The sequence below is a fragment of the Bos grunniens genome, chromosome 24 (assembly GCF_055505025.1).
Source record: "Bos grunniens cultivar Pamir isolate PY7600 chromosome 24, Bosgru_T2T1.0, whole genome shotgun sequence".
NCBI classification, from domain to species: domain Eukaryota; kingdom Metazoa; phylum Chordata; class Mammalia; order Artiodactyla; family Bovidae; genus Bos; species Bos grunniens.
The window spans coordinates 47886863-47909567 of record NC_141188.1 but is presented as its reverse complement, the minus strand read 5'-3'; the positions used below and the strand labels follow the sequence as shown (position 1 = coordinate 47909567).

The following is a 22705-nucleotide window of genomic DNA, read 5'->3' as shown; positions in this document are numbered from 1 at the left end:
GTTTGAAGCTACATTATGAAATATAGAGTTATTTTAACCTTCTGGTGAATTGAATCTATGCCACAATCCAATCTGATACTATCTTTTTCATAAATTTAGTCCACTTGTATTTATTATAACTGACATGTCTGTTTATCCTGCTTTTACTTTTCTTCTCTTTTTTTGATAAATTGATCAGTTTCCTTGATAGTGATTTGGAAATTATACACTATTTCTGGTTTTTTAGTGGTTACTATTGAAATTTTAGCATACATACTTACTGTGAAAAGACCTAAATTTAATCACCATCTCTGTTTCCCTCTTAGACAATTCAAGAATCTCAGAAATTTCTAATGATAATAATCCTGCATCTAGGTTGTATGCTATTTTTGCCTAGTATTTTAGTTCTATTTTAAATTATTTTTAAATCCACACAATATACGTTGTTTTGTAGAGTCATTATTTGTTCAGATTTGCCAGTGTGTTTGCTTGCCAATTCTTCTTGCACTGAAGACCTCTTTTCTGGTGTCAGATTTCTTCTTACTGCTAAACTTCCTTTAGAAGTTCCTTTGGTTAAATAAGGTCTATCGGTGGTAAACTCTGTTTTAGTTAATCTGAAAATTATTTTTATTTCATTTTCATTCCTGAAAGAAGTTTTGGGATATAGAACTCCAGACTGAATTCTAATTCCCTTATCCCCCAATATCATCTGGCTTCCGTTAGTCCAGTTGCCATTTGTCTGTTTTTTTCTTGATGTTCCTAAGATCCCTGTCTTTGGCATTCTGCTTCTCTTCAAAGCATCTAGGTGTGTCTGGGTTAGATAGACTGCCATGTTCTAAACCTATGATTTCAGAATGTGAGTAGAGATGGACAAGGTGTAGGAGAGAAGGTTGAATAAGGATCAAGCTCTGAAGAGGGTGGTTAGTTTTCATATTAAATTATAGATATTAATTATCTTTTATGTGATTGACTTTTTCCATAAGACAAATGTAGGGTATTAATTTAGTATTCTAGTTGTTTGGTTCAGACTGAGACTTTAGGATGCACACAAGGAAGTATGGTGTTCAAAAAGAGTGTGTGTATAGGGAAAAATGTTTGATATTTGCACTAGTAAATTGGAGTATGTATGATACCTTTTTGGGAAGATTTCCTAGAGGAGGTATTTCTTGATCCAAAATTTAATGAGATAGGCTATATGACCCTAAAGGTGAGGCTAAGGAGGCTGTTGAACATTGCAAGGAAGTCCCGGTCAGGGGACTCGCTGCAGAAGATGTCATCTTCCCCTCCAGGTGGTGATTCTGTGCCCCTTCACTGGCGTCCAGCAGACCTTCCCTTGCAGCAACTGGCTGGATGAGAAGAAGGCGGATGGACTGATCGAGAGGCAGCTCTATGAGATGGTGTCTCTCAGGAAGAAGAGACTGAAAAGTAGGTGGAGGGGCCTGGAGCCAACAAAGGCCAGGATCAGACCACTGGGTCCTCCTGCTTCTGTTTTCTTCTGGAAAGGAAAGGGTCCCCCAGGGAGCTCAGTTCTCCAAGGCACAGGCCACACAGAGTTATATTCATGGCACCAAGGTAGATACTCCAGCAGCCCCAAATTGATACGCTGCTGTGATGGGCTAGTTGTTGAACTGAATGGTCGAACAGAGTGCACTCTGAATGTATTGGCCACAGTCTGGGTGGAGTCTATTCTTGCCCCTACTTTAAACTTACTAACAGACTCTCACCAGGAGACACAGACATAAGGAACAGACTTTTGGACTCAGTGGGAGAAGGCAAGGGTGGGATGATTTGAGAGAATAACATTGAAACATATACATTATCATATGTAAAACAGATGACCAATGTGAGTTCAATACACAAAGCAGGGGACCCAAAGCCAGTGCTCCGGAACAAGCTAGAGGGATAGAGTGGGGAGGGACCTGGGAAGGGGGTTCAGATGAGGGGGACACATGTATACCTATGGCTTATTCATGTTGATGTATGGCAAAAGCCATCACAATATTGTAAGTTTTAATCTTCCAATTAAAATATTAATTAATTTTAAAGAAACGAACATTAAGGCACGCACTTTGAAATAGCAAGGAATCCGTCATTCCCTAAATTTGGTACTTGCTATTACATAATGGGAGAGTGGGACACGACTGCATACAACCTGCATTTCAGTCTTGATCACCTTTGATGTGCTCATTTTCCCCACTGGAAGCATGAAAATCTTTTCACTTTTTGAAGTTTATGGTGCAACTGGACCTATCTCTGCAGAATTCCCATGGTCCCTGTGGGTCTGGACAACCGACTTGAAGAAAGCTGGTTCCAACTCTCCTATCTTCATCCAGATTTATGGGCAGAAGGGGCGGACAGATGAGATCCTTCTGAATCCCAACAACAAGTGGTTCAAACCCGGCATAATTGAGAAATTTAGGGTAGGAAGGAAGTGTGATGGGGTGGGATGGAGGAAGGAGGAAGGAGGAAGGGGTGTAAGATGCATTTGTCATGGGATTCTGGTTTTCGAAGCCAGGTTTGGATCAAGTTTGAAGACAAAAAGGTAACATAGAGTCCCCAGACCCCTGCAGGAGTGCCACATTTAATCTACAGGCAATGCATTGGGGTGTAGTTTAGATCTGGCCCTTTATCTGAATCAAACAGTTCCAAACAAAGCACGGGAGAAGAAGCAAGTATGGAATGGCTTTGGGCATCCAGGAGCCTGGCGACTTGGGGAATCATTGTAGAACAGAGACCCTGAGCACAGTTAGTGTCAAACAGCCCAACCTGGACTGAATTAGAGTGAGGAGCCAATTTAAGGAAAAGTATACATTTTAGAACATTTAAAAGTAAGTTCAGCTTTAAATTTCCGATATGTATACAAGTAGAGCAGGGCTTGTTTTGCCAACGGAAGTGCTGCTCTGACCTTTAGGTAAGAATAATTTTGTAATTTGTGGCTCTCTTTTCAGAGCACCCTGTTGGAGCTTCTATTATACCTTCAGTTCACTGCTCGTTATGTATTTGTCTTCTCAGCTAGATTTTGAGCCCCTGGGAGAGGGCATGACCACTGTATTGATCTTTTTGTCTGTTTCAGTGCCCAGCAGAGTCCTGGGGCTGTGGGCCTGTGTTAATTTGCAGGGCTGCCATATAGATTTTGTAACTGAAAGCTTATCATTTGGAAGATTTCCTTTAGTCAGGATCCTACTGTGGGTCAGTTATTTTTGTTCAGTTTCACCAGCCCAGGCTGAACCCTGGATCTACAGCTGTCTCGGCCTCATGTGCCATTGGTTAAAGGAGCACAAAAAGATAGAGTATATGAGGGTGGTTTGAAGTAAACCCTGCCTTGATGCTGAAAAAACAACTCAAAGCAGGTGCCCTCCTGGCAGGGGCTCAGCTGTGAGGATAAATGCATTTCACTTGATTCTGTCCATGCAAACCTTGTTATTTCTCACCATAGATTGAGCTCCCAGACCTTGGCAGGTTTTATAAGATTCGGGTATGGCATGATAAAAGGAATCCTGGTTCTGGATGGCATTTAGAAAAGGTGAGATGACCATCTTGGGGTTGGAAGGTGATTGGGAGAGGAACCAACATGGTTTCTTTCTAATGACCTTGTCTTATTAGCTTGCCTTTATCTGTTTGGAGTGTGGATGGGGAAGGGTTACAGTGAGACCTAAAATTGGACACATGACGCACGGAATTCCTGATGAGGACAGGACTTCCAAAGTAGGCTAAAAAGATGCTTAGGTTTCAAGAGACTTGCCTTGTGTCCCAGTCACCTGGCCGCCAGGCAACTGTGGGTCTCTAGGGGACCAGAGGGATAAATATTAATTTGGCACTCCATCTTCCACAAGAGTCCTCTCTGGGGGGATGGCCTCATCCTCCTTGAGATGAACTAGCAGAACAGGAACCTCAAGGCATGGATGAGTATCTCTAGTACACCCACTTGCTCACCCCAGGACTTCATTCCAGATGACCCTGCTGAACACTCTGACCAAGGACAAGTATAACTTCAACTGTAATCGCTGGCTGGATGCCAATGAGGATGACAATGAGATTGTTAGGGAGATGACTGCCGAAGGCCCAACGGTACGGAGGATAATGGGCAGTAAGTACGGACGGGCTCTTATCCTGGGGGAGGTAGTGGTATGGGGGGTGTGTGTGCCAATAGGAGTCTGACTTATGAGCTGTAGTCTTGTCCGCTATGCAGAATCAGGCTCCCTCTGAATGAGGAATGAGTTTATAAGATCCTATACTCAAGATAGGCTTGTAGGAGCCATCTCCAAGGCATGATGCTAAAGCTCTATGATGATGGGTATGGGTGAGAAGGGGGAGATTTCTGGGTCTTCAGGTTGGCTGTGAGATGACGAGAAGAATCCACACTGAACAATATTTCTCCAGACACTCTGGAGAAGCATCCTCTTCAAATTATTCATGAGATGCTCTTCAAAAAAGGAAGGCTGGATCTGGGTTCTTACAGCCATACTCGACTGCTCCCTTGTGAATCCTCTATTTCTATTTGAGGCTAGTAGGGGAGAGCTGAGCTTTTAATCTGAAGTCATCCACAGTCAAAGAGGTAAGCGAGACCATTTTGCTTCTAGGTTGTACCACCACAGTGCTGGCAAGCACATGGCATATGTCCTATCCTTTTCCCTTGGCAGACATTACTGAGCAATCACATCATTCTTTCCCATCGAGTTTGAAGTGAGCTTTATGGCCCTCAATATGGCACTGCAAGCAAATATTAGCAATTGATCAGAATTAGCACTTAAGATAATTAAGTGCAAAATTAATTTGAAAAATTGCAGAAAGTTAAGACTATATAGAAAACAACATCACCCATCGTTCCTGAAGTCCTTCTAAGTATCTGGATAATGTCACTTCTCAGGCATTTGCACATCCAATAGAAGCTGTCTCTCTCTCTATATATATACATTAAAGAAGGATCACCCTGTTAGTTCAATTAGGCAATGCTTGCAATTAGTACTATTTTATGATGCTTCTTCAATTTTAATTAAAATATATGACTATGGAATATTTGTGTTCAAAGATCCTTAGAATAGCTTGATGCAGGTAAGGAAACCGAGGAAGTTCTTACCCTGATGATACAGTTAGAGGCAGAGTGGGACCTAGAACAAGATCTCTTACCTTGTCAGTGACTGTACTCGGCCTTTTCACATTCAGTAGTAGTTTCTTTGGCAGCAAGGCAGTCATCTCCCTGAAAATATGATAAATAATATGATCCCTGCTCAGCCTCCAATTAGGACTTTATATAAAACATAGCCCAAGGCAGAAATACACCTACTGTTACCTGGTCTGCCCTCTTTATGTGCCAGAATTGAGCCTGTAGATATGAACAATTGAGGAGAGGGGCTTGAGATCTGTTTTCTAAATCCTGCCAACCAGTCTTCATGAGATTAGCTCCTCACTCCCCATTTCTGAAGTTACCTGGTGCTGTCATTCCTGAGACTTTTTGCAAGGTTGCTTCGTGAATTTCACAACTGACTGCTCTAATCAATTCTCTCCGTCTGTTAAGTCATGGGACCTCAAACTTCAGCATTATCACCTAGAAGGCTTCTTGAAACACAGATTGCTGTGCCCCACCCATGGATTTTCTAATTCAGTGGGTCTGGGGTGGGAAGCTCAGGAATTTGTTTATCCAACAAATTGCTAGGGGTCCCAGTGAGGACCCACTGTGCTAAGGCATTAGTCACTTTCCTAGCTGTGCCCCAGCTTCTGAAATTTGGCTGCTGTTGTCTATATTCATCCCTCTCCCCACGCTTTATTGGTGACAATTTTATGTTTGGTTAAATCTTTAAAATTCCAGTATGCTCTCATTCTAGTGAGATTTTTTTTTTTTTCCAGAGAGAAAGCTGCCACTTTTACTTAAACGTCCAGGCTGTTCTTTTACCTCCATCTCTCCCTTGCCTTGACTAAAGCATGACTCCTCTTCTCCCCAAACCCAGTTTTCTGTCCTCACGGCTGTGGGGCTAGCAAGAGGGGACATTCTCCTGACTCTCTCTGCACTTCCAGCCTCAAAGCTCACACTGCTCATAGGGGGACCTCTGTCCCAGCTCATGTGCATCTTCTGTTGGCTTTGTTCACATTACTCTTTTGTACTGTGTCCCCTGGTCATTCTCTAGATCCCCCACTTCTACCATTGTTCTAGAGTAGCGAATTAGTCTGCTTGGGCTGTTGTAACAAAATACCATAGACTGGGATTTTGAAACAATGGAAATTTATTTTCTCATAGTTCTGGAAGCAGAAGTTCAAGATCAAGGTGTTGGCAGGTTGGCTTTCTCCTGAGACCTCTCTCCTTGCCTTGTAAATGAGCATCTTCTCAGATGACCTTTTCTCTGTTTGTGCTCCTATCTGTGTCCTAGTCTCTTCTTAAAAGGACACCCGTCATACTGGATGAAGGTCCACACATATGACCTCATTTTATCTTGTTTACCTCTTTAAATGTCCAACCTCCAAAAACAATCACATTCTGAGGTCCTGGGGGGTGTGACTTTGTCTTGTTGATCCTGTTCGTGATGCCAATTGTCTCATTGTATCTCACTGTGCACACTGTTCAATGAACCCAGGGTAGGCAAGGCTTGAGCTAAGAGACTCAAGGAGCTGTAGAAACTGGAGACATGTTTATTCTCTCCTGGCTGGCACAGCAGCTGTAGCAACAGATTCTGAAAGAGATGGGAATACCAGACCACCTGATCTGCCTCTTGAGAAATGTGTATGCAGGTCAGGAAGCAACAGTTAGAACTGGACGTGGAACAACAGACTGGTCCCAAATAGGAAAAGGAGTACATCAAGGCTGTATATTGTCACCCTGCTTATTTAACATATGCAGAGTACATCATGAGAAACGCTGGACTGGAAGAAACACAAGCTGGAATCAAGATTGCTGGGAGAAATACCAATAACCTCAGATATGCAGATGACACCACCCTTATGGCAGAAAGTGAAGAGGAACTAAAAAGCCTCTTGATGAAAGTGAAAGTGGAGAGTGAAAAAGTTGGCTTAAAGCTCAACATTCAGAAAACGAAAATCATGGCATCCGGTCCCACCACTTCATGGGAAATAGATGGGGAAACAGTGGAAACAGTGTCAGACTTTATTTTTCCGGGCTCCAAAATCACTGCAGATGGTGACTGCAGCCATGAAATTAAAAGACGCTTACTCCTTGGAAGGAAAGTTATGACCAACCTAGATAGCATATTCAAAAGCAGAGACATTACTTTGCCAACAAAGGTCCGTCTAGTCAAGGCTATGGTTTTTCCTGTGGTCATGTATGGATGTGAGAGTTGGACTGTGAAGAAGGCTGAGTGCTGAAGAATTGATGCTTTTGAACGTCAATGCTTTGGTGTTGGAGAAGACTCTTGAGAGTCCCTTGGACTGCAAGGAGATCCAACCAGTCCATTCTGAAGGAGATCAGCCCTGGGATTTCTTTGGAAGGAATGATGCTAAAGCTGAAAGTCCAGTACTTTGGCCACCTCATGCGAAGAGTTGACTCACTGGAAAAGACTCTGATGCTGGGAGGGATTGGGGGCAGGAGGAGAAGGGGACGACAGAGGATGAGATGGCTGGATGGCATCACTGACTCGATGAACGTAAGTCTGGGTGAACTCCGGGAGTTGGTGATGGACAGGGAGGCCTGGCGTGCTGCAATTCATGGGGTCGCAAAGAGTCAGACACGACTGAGCAACTGAACTGAACTGAACATAAGCACATCCAACCCTTCAGGGCCTTTCCAGGTGAAGCTCATATAGGCCTACTGCACAAAGTAGCCTATGACCAAGTTGAGTACCTCATGACGCGCATGCGCAGTGCTATAAGTGGTCTCGGCTGTTAATAGCCTTGCAAAGTCATTGTTTACAGGACATGGGGCCAGCGGGCATGAGAGCCTGGCAGTGGGGAGGGGGGAAATGAGAGAGCCTGACTGGCGCCATCTTGTTAATTTCCCACAGACTTCAACATATGGATATGCTGCTGCTGCTGCAGCTAAGTCGCTTCAGTAGTGCCTGACTCTTAGTGACCCCATGGACTGCAGCCTACCAGGCTCCTCCATCCATGGGATTTTCCAGGCAAGAGTTCTGGAGTGGATATGGATATGAGGGGGACACAATTCAGCCTGCATCAGATAGTATCTCTCAAAGTGTGGTCAAGACCTGTTTATATCAAAATTGCCCAGAGTGTTTGTTAAAACAAAGATGCCTGGGCCCAATCTCAGCTAATACTAACTAGACTCTCTGAGGGCTCTGCCTGGTAATCTGTATTTTTATCAAGCACACCAAGTGATTTTTGCACAAATCAAAACTTGAGAGGCTTTGTTCCACTCATCAATGTCCGAGTGGAAAATCTGCTCGTCTGCATGCTAGTCCTCGTCTGCTTTGGTGCCCTCACCTCCCTCCCAGGCAAGCAGCCACTCCTCAGGACCTGACTCGGGCTCATCCCACAGAGTTGCTCCTCCGAGCTCTGACTCAGCCTCCACCTCCAACTCAGGCTCCTGCGCTCCTAGGCTTCTCATGACCTTGATGACATGTATACCACCCTTGAACTTGAACTCCCTCCAGCTCCTTCTTCTCTACTTCTTCTCTTTCTCCTGCTCTGTCAAGGACTTGTGGGTGTGTGGAGGGTGTGTTTTAGGGACAGGTCTTTAAGAAATCATCCAGTGGGGAGAAGACGAGATCTTGAAATTGGGCAAGGACCAAGTTGACTACAGAGGAGAACATAAATTCAAGAAATACTTTGCAGGTGGAACCGGCAGGATTTGAATGAATGCTGTGGACACAGTGGGGAGATGAGCTTCCTGCTGAAGAAGCTGAGAGTTGGAAGTAGGGATTTGAAAGATTAGAAGAGATCATGGTGGGAGGGATGGGGAGGAAGAGCATTTCTATAGATTACATACAAAAACGCTCTTGTTTGTTTTTGCCTTCTGTGATACTATTACAAGACAATGGCAATTAAAAAAATTCTGTAATGACTAGTATTGGATTGAAGTGAGCTAAGTTGAGACCTGGCAGCCTTTACTGGAGTGCTTGCACCTCCAGCAACATAATACAAGGAAGCTACAAGGGACTAAAAATAACTACACACATACAGCAGTTGGGGCAATTATGAACCACAGATACAAAAAGGCCACAAACCAACTGCCATTTCTGAATCACAGGGAGCAAAAGCAGGACACTGGGCATGACCCCTGCACACAGCACCACCAAGGGGGTGGGCAGACCACCTGAGCCTCTCCCCCAATAGAGCCACCGATCTGCCACTACTCTCATCCTGTTTAAGGAACCAGCTTGCCCTCCTCGGAGAGCAAGCAAGGGCACTTGTAAAGCCTTGCCTGAATTTCTTTTCTGGCCTCTTACCAATTTCTATGGATTAAAGAGTCCCAGGACCTGGGTTTGTAACAGAAGAGCTGTTTGTTCTGGCTATAAAGGCATTTTAATGTCTTCTGGGGGTCCTGGACAGTACTTTGGAGCCCATACCAGCTTGATTTCTTTCCCTCAACTGTTCTTTTTGGCCCACATAAATTTCTCTTGTTCCTGGAACATACCCATGTCCTCACTCACCTCTACAGGAATTCAGATCTCCTTTTCTGGTCTGGATGCTTCTTTGTAACAATAAATGGAGATGGTGGCAATGTCTCACTTCCCCGGTTGGTATCCTGATATAGTGAATAATATGCAGGGCTTCCTGGAAATCCCTTAGGGAGAGCCTTGGGCTAATGTAAGATGAGTAAATACCAATTTAAAACCAATTCTCTAGGTTTGAAACTGTAAACTGTAAGTAAACTCCTAGTTTACTTAAAAAACAAGGGCCAGTCAAACAAGCAATTAACACCATGTCTGAAAGCCAGGATGCCACCGGAGGTGATTGCACTGATTAATGCAGACCAGGAAACACGGACAAAACACTCACCAGCCCACAATTTATTTCCACCTTGCCTTTTCCTCAGGAGCTGTATGAGATAGTAAAACCGATAAAATTAGCATTCTCCAGTGTGTGCCCAGCAGAAGTGATTTCGTACCACTGATGAGCGGGCAAGAGACCACTGGGCTCAAGTGCTGAAAATTGTAGCTTCTTGCTAATCAGGCTGAGCTGTAATTTTAAAATTAAAGTACAAGAGGCTCCAGCACTTACTGTCTGTTTGAAGTCTTTCACTGCTGATAACTAACAGTTAAAATCATCTTTAATTGCCCGCAGGCTTCTCGCCAGGAAGGAGCTCGAAACCTTAGTGGCAGGTGGGCTGGGAGGGCCCCATCCCCTAGAGAGGATTGAGACCCCTGACAACGTCCAGGCAAACAGACCTTTGAACTCCTGAATAAAGGGGACTGGAATTCCCAGGCACAGGGATTTCTGAATTCCCTTATCAGCTTGCTTCTGGGAAGGGTCTAATAGTTACAACTGGAAAAGGCAAAACTACCTTCATCAAAATTCCGAATGAGTGAGACAGGCATGCCCCCTTCCCTTTTGTGCTTCCCCGTCTCATTACTCAATCCAGTTACCGCTATTTGTTCTGATTACTGTTAACAACGCGCCTATCGTTGGGAGCTTAACACAAAAACATCAGCTTCGTTTATGCTCAGTCTGAACGTTTAAAACACGTAGCTTCTGCATTTTAGCAGAGCTGATTGGAGAGACAGCAACGGTTGAATGCCAGGTGCTGTCCCCCAAAGAGGCAGTGTTGGAGGCAAGACCTTTCCCCCTTGCTGGCTTCAGTGGCTGCCTCTGCCAGCCCCAGTCAGGCAGGTCTTTGGATAAGCTGCTGTCCTTGACCTTTTCTTCTAACAAGTGCTTTTGCTCAGACATTATATCTTCAGACTCATATATTTAAAGGTCAAATTTAATTTTCAGATGTCTTCATATCACCAAATAAAATGGGTATATGGCCGAAAAAAATTTGTGCATTGAAATCAACTTTCTGGTACATCATTTCTGATGGACTGGTACTTCATTTCAGATGGACCACAGATGAGTAGTGTTCATTTTTAAAAAACAACAGCTATATTGAGGTATGATACAAGTTCATACAAATCATCTATTTAAAGTATTCAGTGGCTTTTAGTATATTGATAGAATCATGCTTCATGACCACTATCAACTTTCAGAACATTTTCATTGCCCCTGAAAGAAACCACATGCCCAATAGAAGTCACACCCATTCCCCCACCTCACTCCCTAGCTCTGTACTTAGCCATCTGTTTAAACCAATTATCTATTTTTTGTCCCTATATTTGCCTGTTCTGGCCATTTCATATAAGTGTAATCGTTTAATGTAAGACTTTTTGTGTCTGTTTCTTTTACTTTGCTGTTAGTTACTAAGTCGTGTCCACCTCTTTGAGACCCAATGGACTGCAGCACTCCAGACTTCCTTCTCCTTCACTATCCCCTGGAGTTTGCTCAGATTCATGTCCATTGAGTCAGTGATGCTATCTAACCATCTCATCCTCTGACACCCTCTTCTCCTTTAACCTTCAATCTTTACCAGCATCACAGTCTTTTGCAATGATTTGTCTCTTCACATCAGGTGGCCAAAATATTGGAGCTTCAGCTTCAGCATCAGTCCTTCCAATGATTATTCAGGCTTGATTTTCTTTAGGATTGACTGCTTTGATTTCCTTGCAGTGCAAGGGACTCTTAAGATTCTTCTCCATCACCACAATGCAAAAGCATCAGATATTCGGTGCTCAGTCTTCTTTCACTTAGCATAATGTTTTTTAACATCCATTCACCTTGTAGCATGTATCAGCATTTCGTTTACTTTAATTACTGAATAGTAGTTCATTGTGTAGATAGACCACATTCAATTGTTGATGGACATTTGGGTTGTTTCCACTTTTTGGCTATTATGAATAATGTGACTATGCACATTCATGTGCAAGTTTTTGTGTGGACATGTGTTTTCAGTGCTCTTGGATATATATCCATGAGTCAAACTGCTGCTATGTGGCAATTCTGTTTTGAGTTTTGAGAAACTATCCTACTGTTTTTCAAAACAGCTGTACGTTTTGCATTTCCATCAGTGATGTATGAGAGTTTTAATTTCTCTACATCTTTGCCAACACTTGTTTTGCTTCTTTAATATTCTTTTTCAGTATTGTTTTGGCTCTTTTGGGTCCCTTGAAGTTCTATATGCATTTTAGAGATGGCTTGTCAATTTCTACAAAGAAGTCAACTAAGACTGATAGAGATTCATTTTTATCTGTAGGTCAGTTTGAGAAGTATTGCCTTAACGATGCAACTGGAGCTTAAAGATGAGACCTCAACAGACTGCCGCGATGTTAAGACTTAACGATGTTAAGTCTTCCAATTTGAGAACACAGGATGCTTTTCCACTTATTTAAATCATCTTTAATTTCTTTCAACAGTTTTTTAGTTTTCAGAGTATAAGTTTTACACATTTCTTTCTTTTTTATTGAGGCATAATTGACTCACAACGTTATATTTAGTTTCAGGTATACAGTATAATGATTCAATATTTGTATATATTGTGAAGTGATCACCACAGTAAGTCTAGTTAACATCCATCACCATATGTTGCTACATAATTTTTTTCTTGAGAACTTTTAAGATATACTATCTTCTTGTTTAGTTGCTAAGTTGTGTCTGACTCTTTGTGGCAGCATGGTGTGCAGCACATCAGGCTTCCCTGTCCTCCACCATCTCCCAGAGTTTGCTCAAGTTCATGTCCATTGAGTCAGTGATGCTCTCTGACCATCTCATCCTCTGATGCCCTCTTTTCCTTTTGCCTTCTACTCTCTTCACAATTTTCAAACATGCAGTACAGTATTATTAATGTTAGTTGCTTACACCACTTACTGTGGTGATCACTTCACAATATATACAAATATTGAATCATTATGTTGTATACCTGAAACTAAATATAACTTTGTGAGTACATCTCCATGACTTATTAATTTGTTTTCACTTGTTTTCTTAAATTATCTGTTAAGGGACTTCCTTGGTGGTCCAGTGGCTAAGACTCCACGCTCCCAATGCAGGGGCCCTGGGTTTGATCCCTAGTCAGGGAATTAGATCCCACATGCCACAACTAAGTCCCAGCACAGTCAAATAAATATTAAAAAAAAATTATCTGTTAAGTAGTTAATCTTTTGGGGCTTCCCTGGTGGTTCAGCTGGTAAAGAATCCACCTACAATGCAGGAAACCTGGGTTCAATCCCTGGGTTGGGAAGATACCCTGGAGAAGAGAACAGCTACCCACTCCAATATTCTGACCTGGAGAATTCCATGGACTGTGGAGTCCGTGGGATCGCAAAGAGTCGGACACGACTGAGCAACTGTCACTTTCATTTATTCTTTTTAATGCTATTTTGAATGGAAATGTTTTATTAGTTTTATTTTCAGATTATTCATTGCAAGGTAATAGAAATACAGTTGATTTTGCTATCTTGATCTTGTATGCCATGACTTTTCTGAACTCATTTATTGGTTCTGATCATTTTTAGTAGATTCCTTGTGATTTTCATTATACAAGGTCATGTTGTCCATGAACAGAGATAGTTTTACTTCTTCCCAACCTGGATACCTGTTCAAAAAGACACATGTACCCCAGTGTTCATTGCAGCACTATTTACAATAGTCAGGACATGAAAGCAACCTAAATGTCCACAGACAGATGAATGGATAAAGAAGACATGGTTCATATATACTATGGAATATTATTCAGCCATAAAAAGGGACAAAATTGGGTCACTTGGAGTGATGTGCATGAACCTAGAGTCTGTCATGCAGAGTGTCTGTCTCTTCCTGAGCCATCCTTTTACTTTCAACCTATTTGTGTCTTTGCATCTAAAGTGTGTCTCTTCCACATATCAGATGGTAAGATCCATTATTCATTCTGTCAATCTCTGTGTAATAAGGAGCATGAATTATTTTTGATGTTTGACCTCTGACAGCTTTCCAGCTACACCAATCTTTCTCATTTTCTGCCTGATATCTGGGCAATTTGGTGAGAAAGCCTGGATGTTCCCTTCCTCCACACTGGTGGAAAGTTCAAGCCATACAAGGACCCATGTGAAGAAATTCCCACCCCCTAACCACCATACCCCAAGCCAGTCATCACTCCCTGCTATCTCAAGCCATTTTTGGACCTGCTTGAGGTTTATCATGCTCTCCCCAGAACTCCTCATTATATGAAAAATCATCTTATGTTCACTCTTGGTACATATGTAGCACCATTAACCTTGATTTCTGATCAAATGTGGAGTAGGGGGAGCCATCCTATCTCTGTCGGATTATCATCACATTTTGCCTTTGGATTAAAATATTTAGTCCATGTACACTTAAGGTAATTACTAATAAAGCAGGATTTAAGTTTGCCATTTTGCCATTTGCTTTTTATATGTCATAAGTTTTTTGTTGTTGTTGTTGTCCCTTTCTTATTCTTTCTTTTGTATTAGTTTCTAAAATATCATTTTAGTTCCCTTGTTTCTTTTTATTTATATAAATTATTTTCTTATTGGAAAGAATTACACTTGGGGAATTATACCAGGGAATTACAATTAACATCTTAACTTACAACATTCTAGTTAGGATTAATACCAACTTATTTTCAATATTATATAAAAACTCTGCTCTGGTGTAGATTTGTTTCTTTCTCATCCTTCATGCTATATTGCCATACAAATTACATTTGTATACATTATAAACCCACCAATGCAATTTTATATATATATTGCTTTATGCAGTTGTCTTTTGTATAAAATATGAGAAGAAAAGGATACAAACAAAAATTAAAATGTACTGTCTATAAATATACCTCTATCATTGCTTTTCCTCATTCTCTTTATTCAAGATAGTTCAAGTTACTGTCTAGCGTCAAATATGAAGGACTCCCTTTAATATTTCTTTTAGAGCAGGTCTGCTAGTAATGAGTTCTTTTAGTTTTTGTTTATCTGGGAATGCCTTAATAGCCCCTTCATTTAAAAAAAAATAGACTTTTTAGAGCAGTCTTAGATTCAGAGCAAAATCCCTCTGCTTCACTGGCTGCTGCTTCTCATCTGAGTTTCTAGCTTCTGGGCTTGACCTCTAAAGTGGGCATCCCTCCACAGTCCTCGTCTGCATCCTCTCCACAGAGGACCTCATCTGGCACTGTGACTTCCAGTGGAATCTACACGTCTATGATGACAAAAGTCATGTCAACAGTCCTGACCCTCCACACGTGTTCAACTGCCATCTTGACCTCTCTTTATGATCGTCAAACGCAGCAGTCCCCATCCATTTTGGGAGCAGGGACTGATTTCAAGGAAGACAATTCTTCCTTGGACTGGGGTGGAGATGGTTTGGGGATTATTTACGCAAGGTACAGTTACTGTGCACTTTATTTCTGCTATTATCGCATTGTGATATATAATGAGACAATTATACAACTCACTACAATGCAGGATTGGTGAGCCTTAAACTTGTTTTTCTGCAGCTAGTTGGTCCCATCCGGGGGCAGTGGGAGAAAGTGATACCCAAAGTGTGTTGCCGATGTCCAGTCTACTCTGTAATTTCATTTTGATTGCTGTCGCTGCAGAAAACCCTGCTTCACAAAGATAGGATGTTGGAAATGAAAGCAGGCTTTTCAGCGCTTTTTTGGCAATCTCATGATATTCCACCTTGACTTTAATCCAGAAAGTATGGAGATTTGAAGTTGTCCCAAGCACACTTTTAAGGCCACCGCTCAAGCAGTTGATCCTCTTCTAGCACAGACAAAGTCAACTCACCTGGCTTATTCACAAATGGTTCACGGATCAGTTCCTTTCCAGTTTGTGAGTCTTTTGTAGTTGGAAAGTAATGCTCCAAGTCTTTTGAAAGCTGAGATAGGTGATCATGCACAAGCTGGGAGAAAGAAGCTGCTGGCTCAGTCTCTTTCAAAATCTCTGCTAATGTTTGAAACATGTCAAAAATCCCAATGTTCACTCATCAGCCACATAATTCCAGTTTGGCTTTGAACGCAGCCACTTTATCTGCTGACTTGGAAACAGTGTCATTTTCCCCTGTGACAGACTGAGCTTGTTGAGCAGGTTGCATATGTCACGCAGTAAGCAAGTTTTGCAACCAATTCTGTGTCACTAAAATGTGCTGCCCGATAGTGACTGTTTTCCTAGAAGAAATCTCTGGAGTGGCCCTTGGAACTAAAGCACTCTGGTCAGTGATCTTCCTTTAGAAAGCCATCTCATTTCCGTGTATAAGAGAAGGCATGTGAGCTCTGTGTCCATCTCCTCACAGAGCTGCATAAACAGACATGAGTTAAGGTCACGTGCTTTAATGGGGTTGATTATTTTAATCACAACCTGCCAAACATTGTTAAGTTCAGATGACATTTTTCAGCTAACCGGCATTTCTCTATGGATGACACAGTGTGTAGCTTTACAGTCAGAAGCAACCTCTTTTACCCGAGTAGTGAAACCAGAAAGTTGTCTAGTTATGGCATCTGCTCTGTCCATGCATGTCCTGACACAGAATGACCAATTCAGTTTTCCTGATATGTAGTCATTCAAAGTGCACGTGACATACCCTCGTGCACATCCTCCTGAAAAATATATCGCACAAAAACAAGCATTGTTGCCTTGTTGTCATCATCGGTAGACTCATCAACCTGGGTTCCATATCATGGTGACTCTCTAATCCTAACAGTTGCACCTCAATATCCCCTGCTATTTCAGGGGATATTATCCATTCATCCATTCACCTAGTTAAGGTGCTGGCCAAAAGAGGAACAAGTGCCACCTTTTGAGCTGCAGTCTCTCCTTAAGGCTCACAGCAATGTCCTTAGTCATGGGCAGAATCAGCTCTTCACCAATATTAAAGGGTTTCTAGCTCTAGCAACGCGATTAGGCGCTAAGAATGATGCTCTCAGTGCAGATACATTCGATAAAGTGGTGCCCTTCAGTAATTGCATCTGTTCTTCGTGTTCACATTTTTTTTTTCTTCTGAAAAACTCCAAGGGCTTGTCTTTTAATGCAGGGTGCTTGGTATCCATGAGGTGAAGAAGTTTAGAAGATTTCATGGTTTTGTTGGATAGCTGGTTGCCAAATATTTTACCAAACGGGCTTGGAGAATGTGAATCACCTGTTGAAATGAGTGTGTAGTTTAAGTAGGATTCCTGGTTTTTTCTTTGAAGTGCAGCCTACTTTTTGTGAAATGAAGTGAAAGTCACTCAGTCATGTCCGACTCTTTGCAACCCCATGGACTATAGCCCGCCAGGCTCCTTTGTCCTTGGGGATTCTCCAGCAAGAATACTGGAGTGGGTAGCTGTTTCTTCCTCCAGGGGCTCTTTCCAACCCAGGGATCGAACCCAGGTCTCCTGCATTGCAGACAGATTCTTTACCAGTTGAGCCACCAGGCAGCCTCAGAGTCTTCTGCTGTCTCATCATTGGGTCTTCACCCATTTCCAAAGAAACTCCCCAGTGATGTTTATTTTTTGCTCATTTTGGCTAGGGTTAGCTTGTGGGCTTGCCGAAACTGTGACTGAGAAAAGTGTGCAGAGTGAGAAAGAGGCATGGGTGGAAGTGGTAAATAAAATAATGGGTGGGCCACGCATGGACTAAAGTAAGTGTTGGATTCTGACTTAAAGCCTGCCACCAGATGCAGCTTGTTACTTTCCACTCACCGACAGGGTTTAGGTATGAGTCTGCAAGCGATTGATTTATTACGGCCTCTGTTCAGTCAACCTGTCTGCTGATGCTAATCTGATTTGCAGCCTCTCCCAAGCACTGGCTTCACTGCCTCAGTTCCTCCTCAGATCATCAGGCATTAGGTTTTCATAAGGAGTGCACAACCTAGATCCCCCACGTGCTCAGTTCACAGCAGGTTTTGCACTCCTACGAGAATCTAATGCCACCTCTTATCTAACAGGAGACAGAATTCAGGTGGCAATGCAAAGCAAGGGTGAGTGGCTGTAAATACAGATGCAGTTTCTCTTGCTCACCTACCACTCACCTCCTACTGTGTGGCCCAGTTCCCAACAGGCTACAGACAGGTACTGGTCTTTGGCCTGGGGGTTGAGGACCCCTGACCTAATAGGCATCTCAGATGTATAATGAACAAACAGAGCTATTGAATTTTACCTCCAAACTTATCCTTCTTCCCAGATGTCCCTACTTCTTGGCAATGCTATTCACCTAGTTGCCCAAGCCAAAAACCCAGGAATCATCCCTAGTTCCTCTCTTTCTCTTAATTACCTATCTAATCTATCACTGAGTCTGTTAATTTCTACCTCAATAATGTGTCTCTAATCTACTGACTTCTCTCCATCTCCACTGCACTCCCAGTCCTAGGCACCCTCTCTCTTTTCTAGACTACCGTAATTATTCCACTAACTGTCCTTTCTGATTCTCTCCTTCATCCCCCACAATCGGCTCTCCACATAGCAACCAGATGCTCTTTAAAACATAGATCAGGCCAAGTTACTCCCTTGCTTAAACTCTATACTGGCTTCCTGTACTACTAAAAACAATAAGCAAAGGAAGCCACATGTCTTACCTTGACCTGTCACACATCACGGGCCCCTTTCTGGCCCCTGTTCACTTCTGGACCTCACATCATCCCCTCCTGCTTCCTCTACTCCAGCCACACCGGCCTTGTTCTCTCTGCTCCTAGAACATAGCTGCTCATCCCCACTGTATAGTCTCCGTACCCACACTGGGGCTTCACAGCAGCACCCTCTTCTTTCACAGCACCTGTGGCTGGCTCGTATCACTAATATCTTAGTCCAAGCCTTGCCTCCTCACAGCAAGCTTTTCTGCATCTCTAAATCATTTTCACCCCCCCATCACCCTTCTCTTCACTTCTAGCACACTCTGTGGCATCACTTCAAGGTATCAGCTTTGTTACAGATATAACTCAGAGATCTCCCTGTTCTTAATTCGTGATTTTACTGTCCATCTCTCCTCTCCAGTCTTCCATTCTCAAGTCTAATGCAAGTGCCACAGAGCAAGAGTTTGTCTGTCTTGCTCACTACACCTGTCATAATGCCTTCCACCTACTAGGCTTAGGTAAACAGGGGGCAAATGAATTAATGAATTTCACTTTGAAGCTCATTTTAAGTGGAAGGAAGGCTGTGATGTGCAGGATGTGGGCTGCCCCCGACAGTATATTTTCAATGTGGGAAGATGCTTCTGCCCTTTCTGGAGTGGCTGCACTTTGTAGCTTTCTCTCTGCTTCTCTTCCTGGCGTGTCCTTAGCACTGGGGAGTTCTGAAGAGAAGAGGAGGCTCAGGTCTTGTTCAAAAGAAAAGCTATCTTACTTTTCTTAGGAAGACAGGGAACATATGAATTGGAGAACAACCTAAGGCAAAATAAAGTCTACTGGGCTGGAATGGAATCAAGTGCCAAAATGTTTGAATTAGACCTGTGGTCCTCAAACACTGCCAGCTTCACCAGAGTCCCCTGGGGGAGCTTGTGAACAATGCAGTTTTAGGCGTCCAGCTCAAGAACTAGGATTTGAGAAGTCTGAGGCAGGGCCCAGAAATCAGAATTCTTATAAACATTTCCCATGGAGTTCTGATGATTAGCCAGGAGCAGGAACCTCTGAAGTGTCTGGGACAGAGATTCGCAGCTGAGCTGGCCCTTCATTGTCCTGAGGCAGCCCAGGGAAGGAGCAAGGTCAGCCCTGAATGAGAGCTGGATGGAGGAGGGGAAAGCAGTGCTTGAAAGTGGGGAGAAGCAGGGTCAGCGCTGGGAGCAGGGGCTGGCAGTCAGTGGTCTCCCCTTCTACCTGCCAGTGGCCCGGTACCGCGTGACGGTGTGCACTGGGGAACTCGAAGGTGCGGGAACGGATGCCAACGTCTATCTCTGCCTTTACGGTGACGTGGGGGACACAGGGGAGCGGCTGCTCTACAACTGCAGGAATAACACCGACCTGTTTGAGAAGGGCAATGTAAGTTGCAGCGGTGCCATGTCCCCACCAGCCCCACCCTCTCTTCCTTGGTCTTCCCTGCTCTGGGTAGAGCTGCCCACCGGTACAGGCCTCGGCCATCAGAGAGGCTGGCTCTGGGGGAGGGAACAGGGAACTACATGCCTGACACCCACCAGGCTCCTAGGACTGGGAGCTGGAGAGCTACCCTAAAGGATCACAATCCTCTTCCCACCCCTGAGTTTCGAGAAGAGGGCAGAGCAGGAGGACTTCAGGGTGGGCATGCAGGGAAGGAAGCTGGGCACCTTACAGTGACCTGGAGATCCCAGGCTTGCAGGAAGCTGGGGCATCTGAGGGCCCGCTTGAGAACACTGTCTTCTCCACTAGGCATGACCCCTGGAGGTACCTTGTTCATTTCCTTCTTAAGAGAAAAACCAAGAAAGATACTAAACGTGGAAGTGGGAGAACTAGGTTCTCCTGTCAGCCACATGACCATGTGCTGGGCATTTCCTTTGGTTTCCCCACCCAAGCTGGGTTGACTGGGGAGGCTGTGTGAAACAGCAGGGAAAGAGTCAGGCAGACTGGGGCCAGTCACTCCATTCCCTGCACCTCTAAAGTGGGTAAAGGGTGCCTACCTGTGGCTGGCTGCTGTGAGGATGTCAGATGCACTGCCTCGGCAGATCTAGCCCACAGCAGTGTGTGTGTGCTAAGTCGCTTCAGTCGTGTCTGACTCATTGCGACCCTACAGACTGTAGCCCGCCAGGCTCCTCTGTCCATGGGATTCTCCAGGAAAGAATGGAGTGGGTTGCCATGGCCTCCTCTATAAAGAGCTGTGTGGCTGCAAAACTGTGAGGCCAAGGTTGGTCATCAGATGAAGACTTGATAAGCCTTGGTCCTCTCCTTCCTCTGCCATCCCTTCCTTGGTGAGGGCAGGGCAAGCCCCGGAATGTGAGTGGAGGTCTCCTTCCATCCTTTCTCATTCTTTTCTTGCTACATCTTCTGACTCCTGCCATGAATCCCACCCTCGAGTTCCTGTCCCCAGGGTATGCTCCTATAGACTTGGCGACTTTGTAGCACCTGCTGCGTTGGCAAGAAAAAACTGAAATTAATAAGACTACTGGTTCCCCCCAGTCATTCCCTTTCTCAAAAGGGCCCAGTGTCTTTCTGCAGCAAAGAGCTGGAGATTAGCCAAGGAATGAATTCACAATGAATGGTTAGTCACTGATGACAGCTTGATGTGTTAATCCTCCTAGGGGATTTGCCTTTTAAAAGGAGATCACAGGCAATGGCCATTGTTTAGCCAAGAAATGCAGATCTCAGTTGTTGAGATCTTGACATCAAATGACGTTTCAGTGGGAGAAATTGGGGTGGAGTGCAACTGTTCTTTATGGGTAGCTTCTGGCCCACATGCGGAGAAGGCAATGGCACCCCACTCCAGTACTCTTGCCTGGAAAATCCCATGGATGGAGGAGCCTGGTAGGCTGCAGTCCATGGGGTCGCTAAGAGTCAGATACGACTGAGCGACTTCACTTTCACTTTTCACTTTCATGCATTGGAGAAGGAAATGGCAATCCACTCCAGTGTTCTTGCCTGGAGAATCCCAGGGACAGGGGAGCCTGGTGGGCTGCCATCTCTGGGGTCACACAGAGTGGGACACGACTGAAGTGACTTAGCAGCCTGGCCCACCTGGGAAAGACCAATAGCCCGACTCATCTGCTATGGCTTGTAGGATTTCTGGGCCTGGATCTTCCCTTGGTGTTTGGGTCCCAAGGGAGCCACCGTCCATCTGGCCCTGCCGTCTCCCCTGTAGGCTGATGAGTTCACCATCGAGTCTGTCACCATGCGGAAGGTGAGGCGGGTGAGGATCAGACACGACGGCAAAGGCAGTGGCAGCGGCTGGTTCCTGGAGCGGGTGCTGGTGAGAGAGGAGGGGCAGCCTGAGAGCGACAACGTGGAGTTCCCGTGTCTCAGGTACACCAGGCCTGCCAGCTTTGATCTTCCCCAGCTCAGGTTACAGGCCTTGGATTCTTCTGTCTTGCTGAGGTGTGTGGTTATGGCATTTGCTCTCAGAACTTCTCTGCCAGGATCAGGGAGTGGTGAACATCTTAGCTATGGTAGATGTGTGTGTTTATGTGTGAGTGTGTATGTGTGTACATGTGTGTGCACACTTCCACACTTTTGTGAGCCCAGGGGAAGAATAATAAAAGCTCCAGAAGACTGGCTTATCTATTTCACAACGTCTGACACTGAAACTGGGCTGAAGTGTCTGAAGCTGAAAGAAAGAGGCTATATTTGGAAATATGTATTAATATCCTGCGAGTATTTAGGTGGAAACTGAAATGACAGATCATGGTTTCCTTTGCTGCTGGGGAGGGCCTGGGGATGGATAAGTGGTGGAGGGCAAGAAGGGAGAGATGGGGCTTTGTGATGGCTGAGGATGGATGAGGATGGTGGTCCATCCTCCCGGTTCGTCCTATGAGCGCTTGGCCAAGGCTGCACCACAGCGGCCTCCAGGTCTGTGGGAGATGCCGCAGTGACCTCAGCAGGACAGTCAGAGGTTGACTGAGGGGCTCTAACCAGCACTGCTCACTCCCCCAGTCTCTCCCTTCCTGTCATCAAAGCCAGGAGTTTGTATCTTCATGTCTTGAATTCACACCATGAAAGTTTATGGGAAGCATGACAACTTAGTGGTCAGGTAATTTTTTCTTAATTGAGGTATAGTTGATTTTTAAAATACTGTGTTAATTTCAGGTGGGAGCAGTGATTCAGTTATATTCTTTCAGATTACTTTCCATTGTAGGTTATCGAATTTAGTTCCTAGTGTTATACAGTAGATTCTTGTTGCTTATCTATTTTACATGTCATAGTTGATGCTAGCTAACAG

General features: G+C 44.1%; 1 protein-coding gene across 2 annotated transcripts in view; it reads left to right on the top strand.

Moving 5' to 3' along the window:
• The first annotated feature begins 3930 nt into the window (after positions 1 to 3930).
• Positions 3931 to 22705, top strand: part of LOXHD1 (lipoxygenase homology PLAT domains 1) — a 137358-nt gene continuing 118583 nt past the window's right edge. For both annotated transcript variants that reach the window (XM_086372372.1, XM_086372371.1), the window contains exons 1-3: positions 3931 to 4066; positions 19691 to 19845; positions 21632 to 21792. In XM_086372372.1, coding sequence (XP_086228498.1) covers positions 3931 to 4066; positions 19691 to 19845; positions 21632 to 21792 — 452 coding nt within the window. The remainder of the gene's footprint in view (positions 4067 to 19690; positions 19846 to 21631; positions 21793 to 22705) is intronic.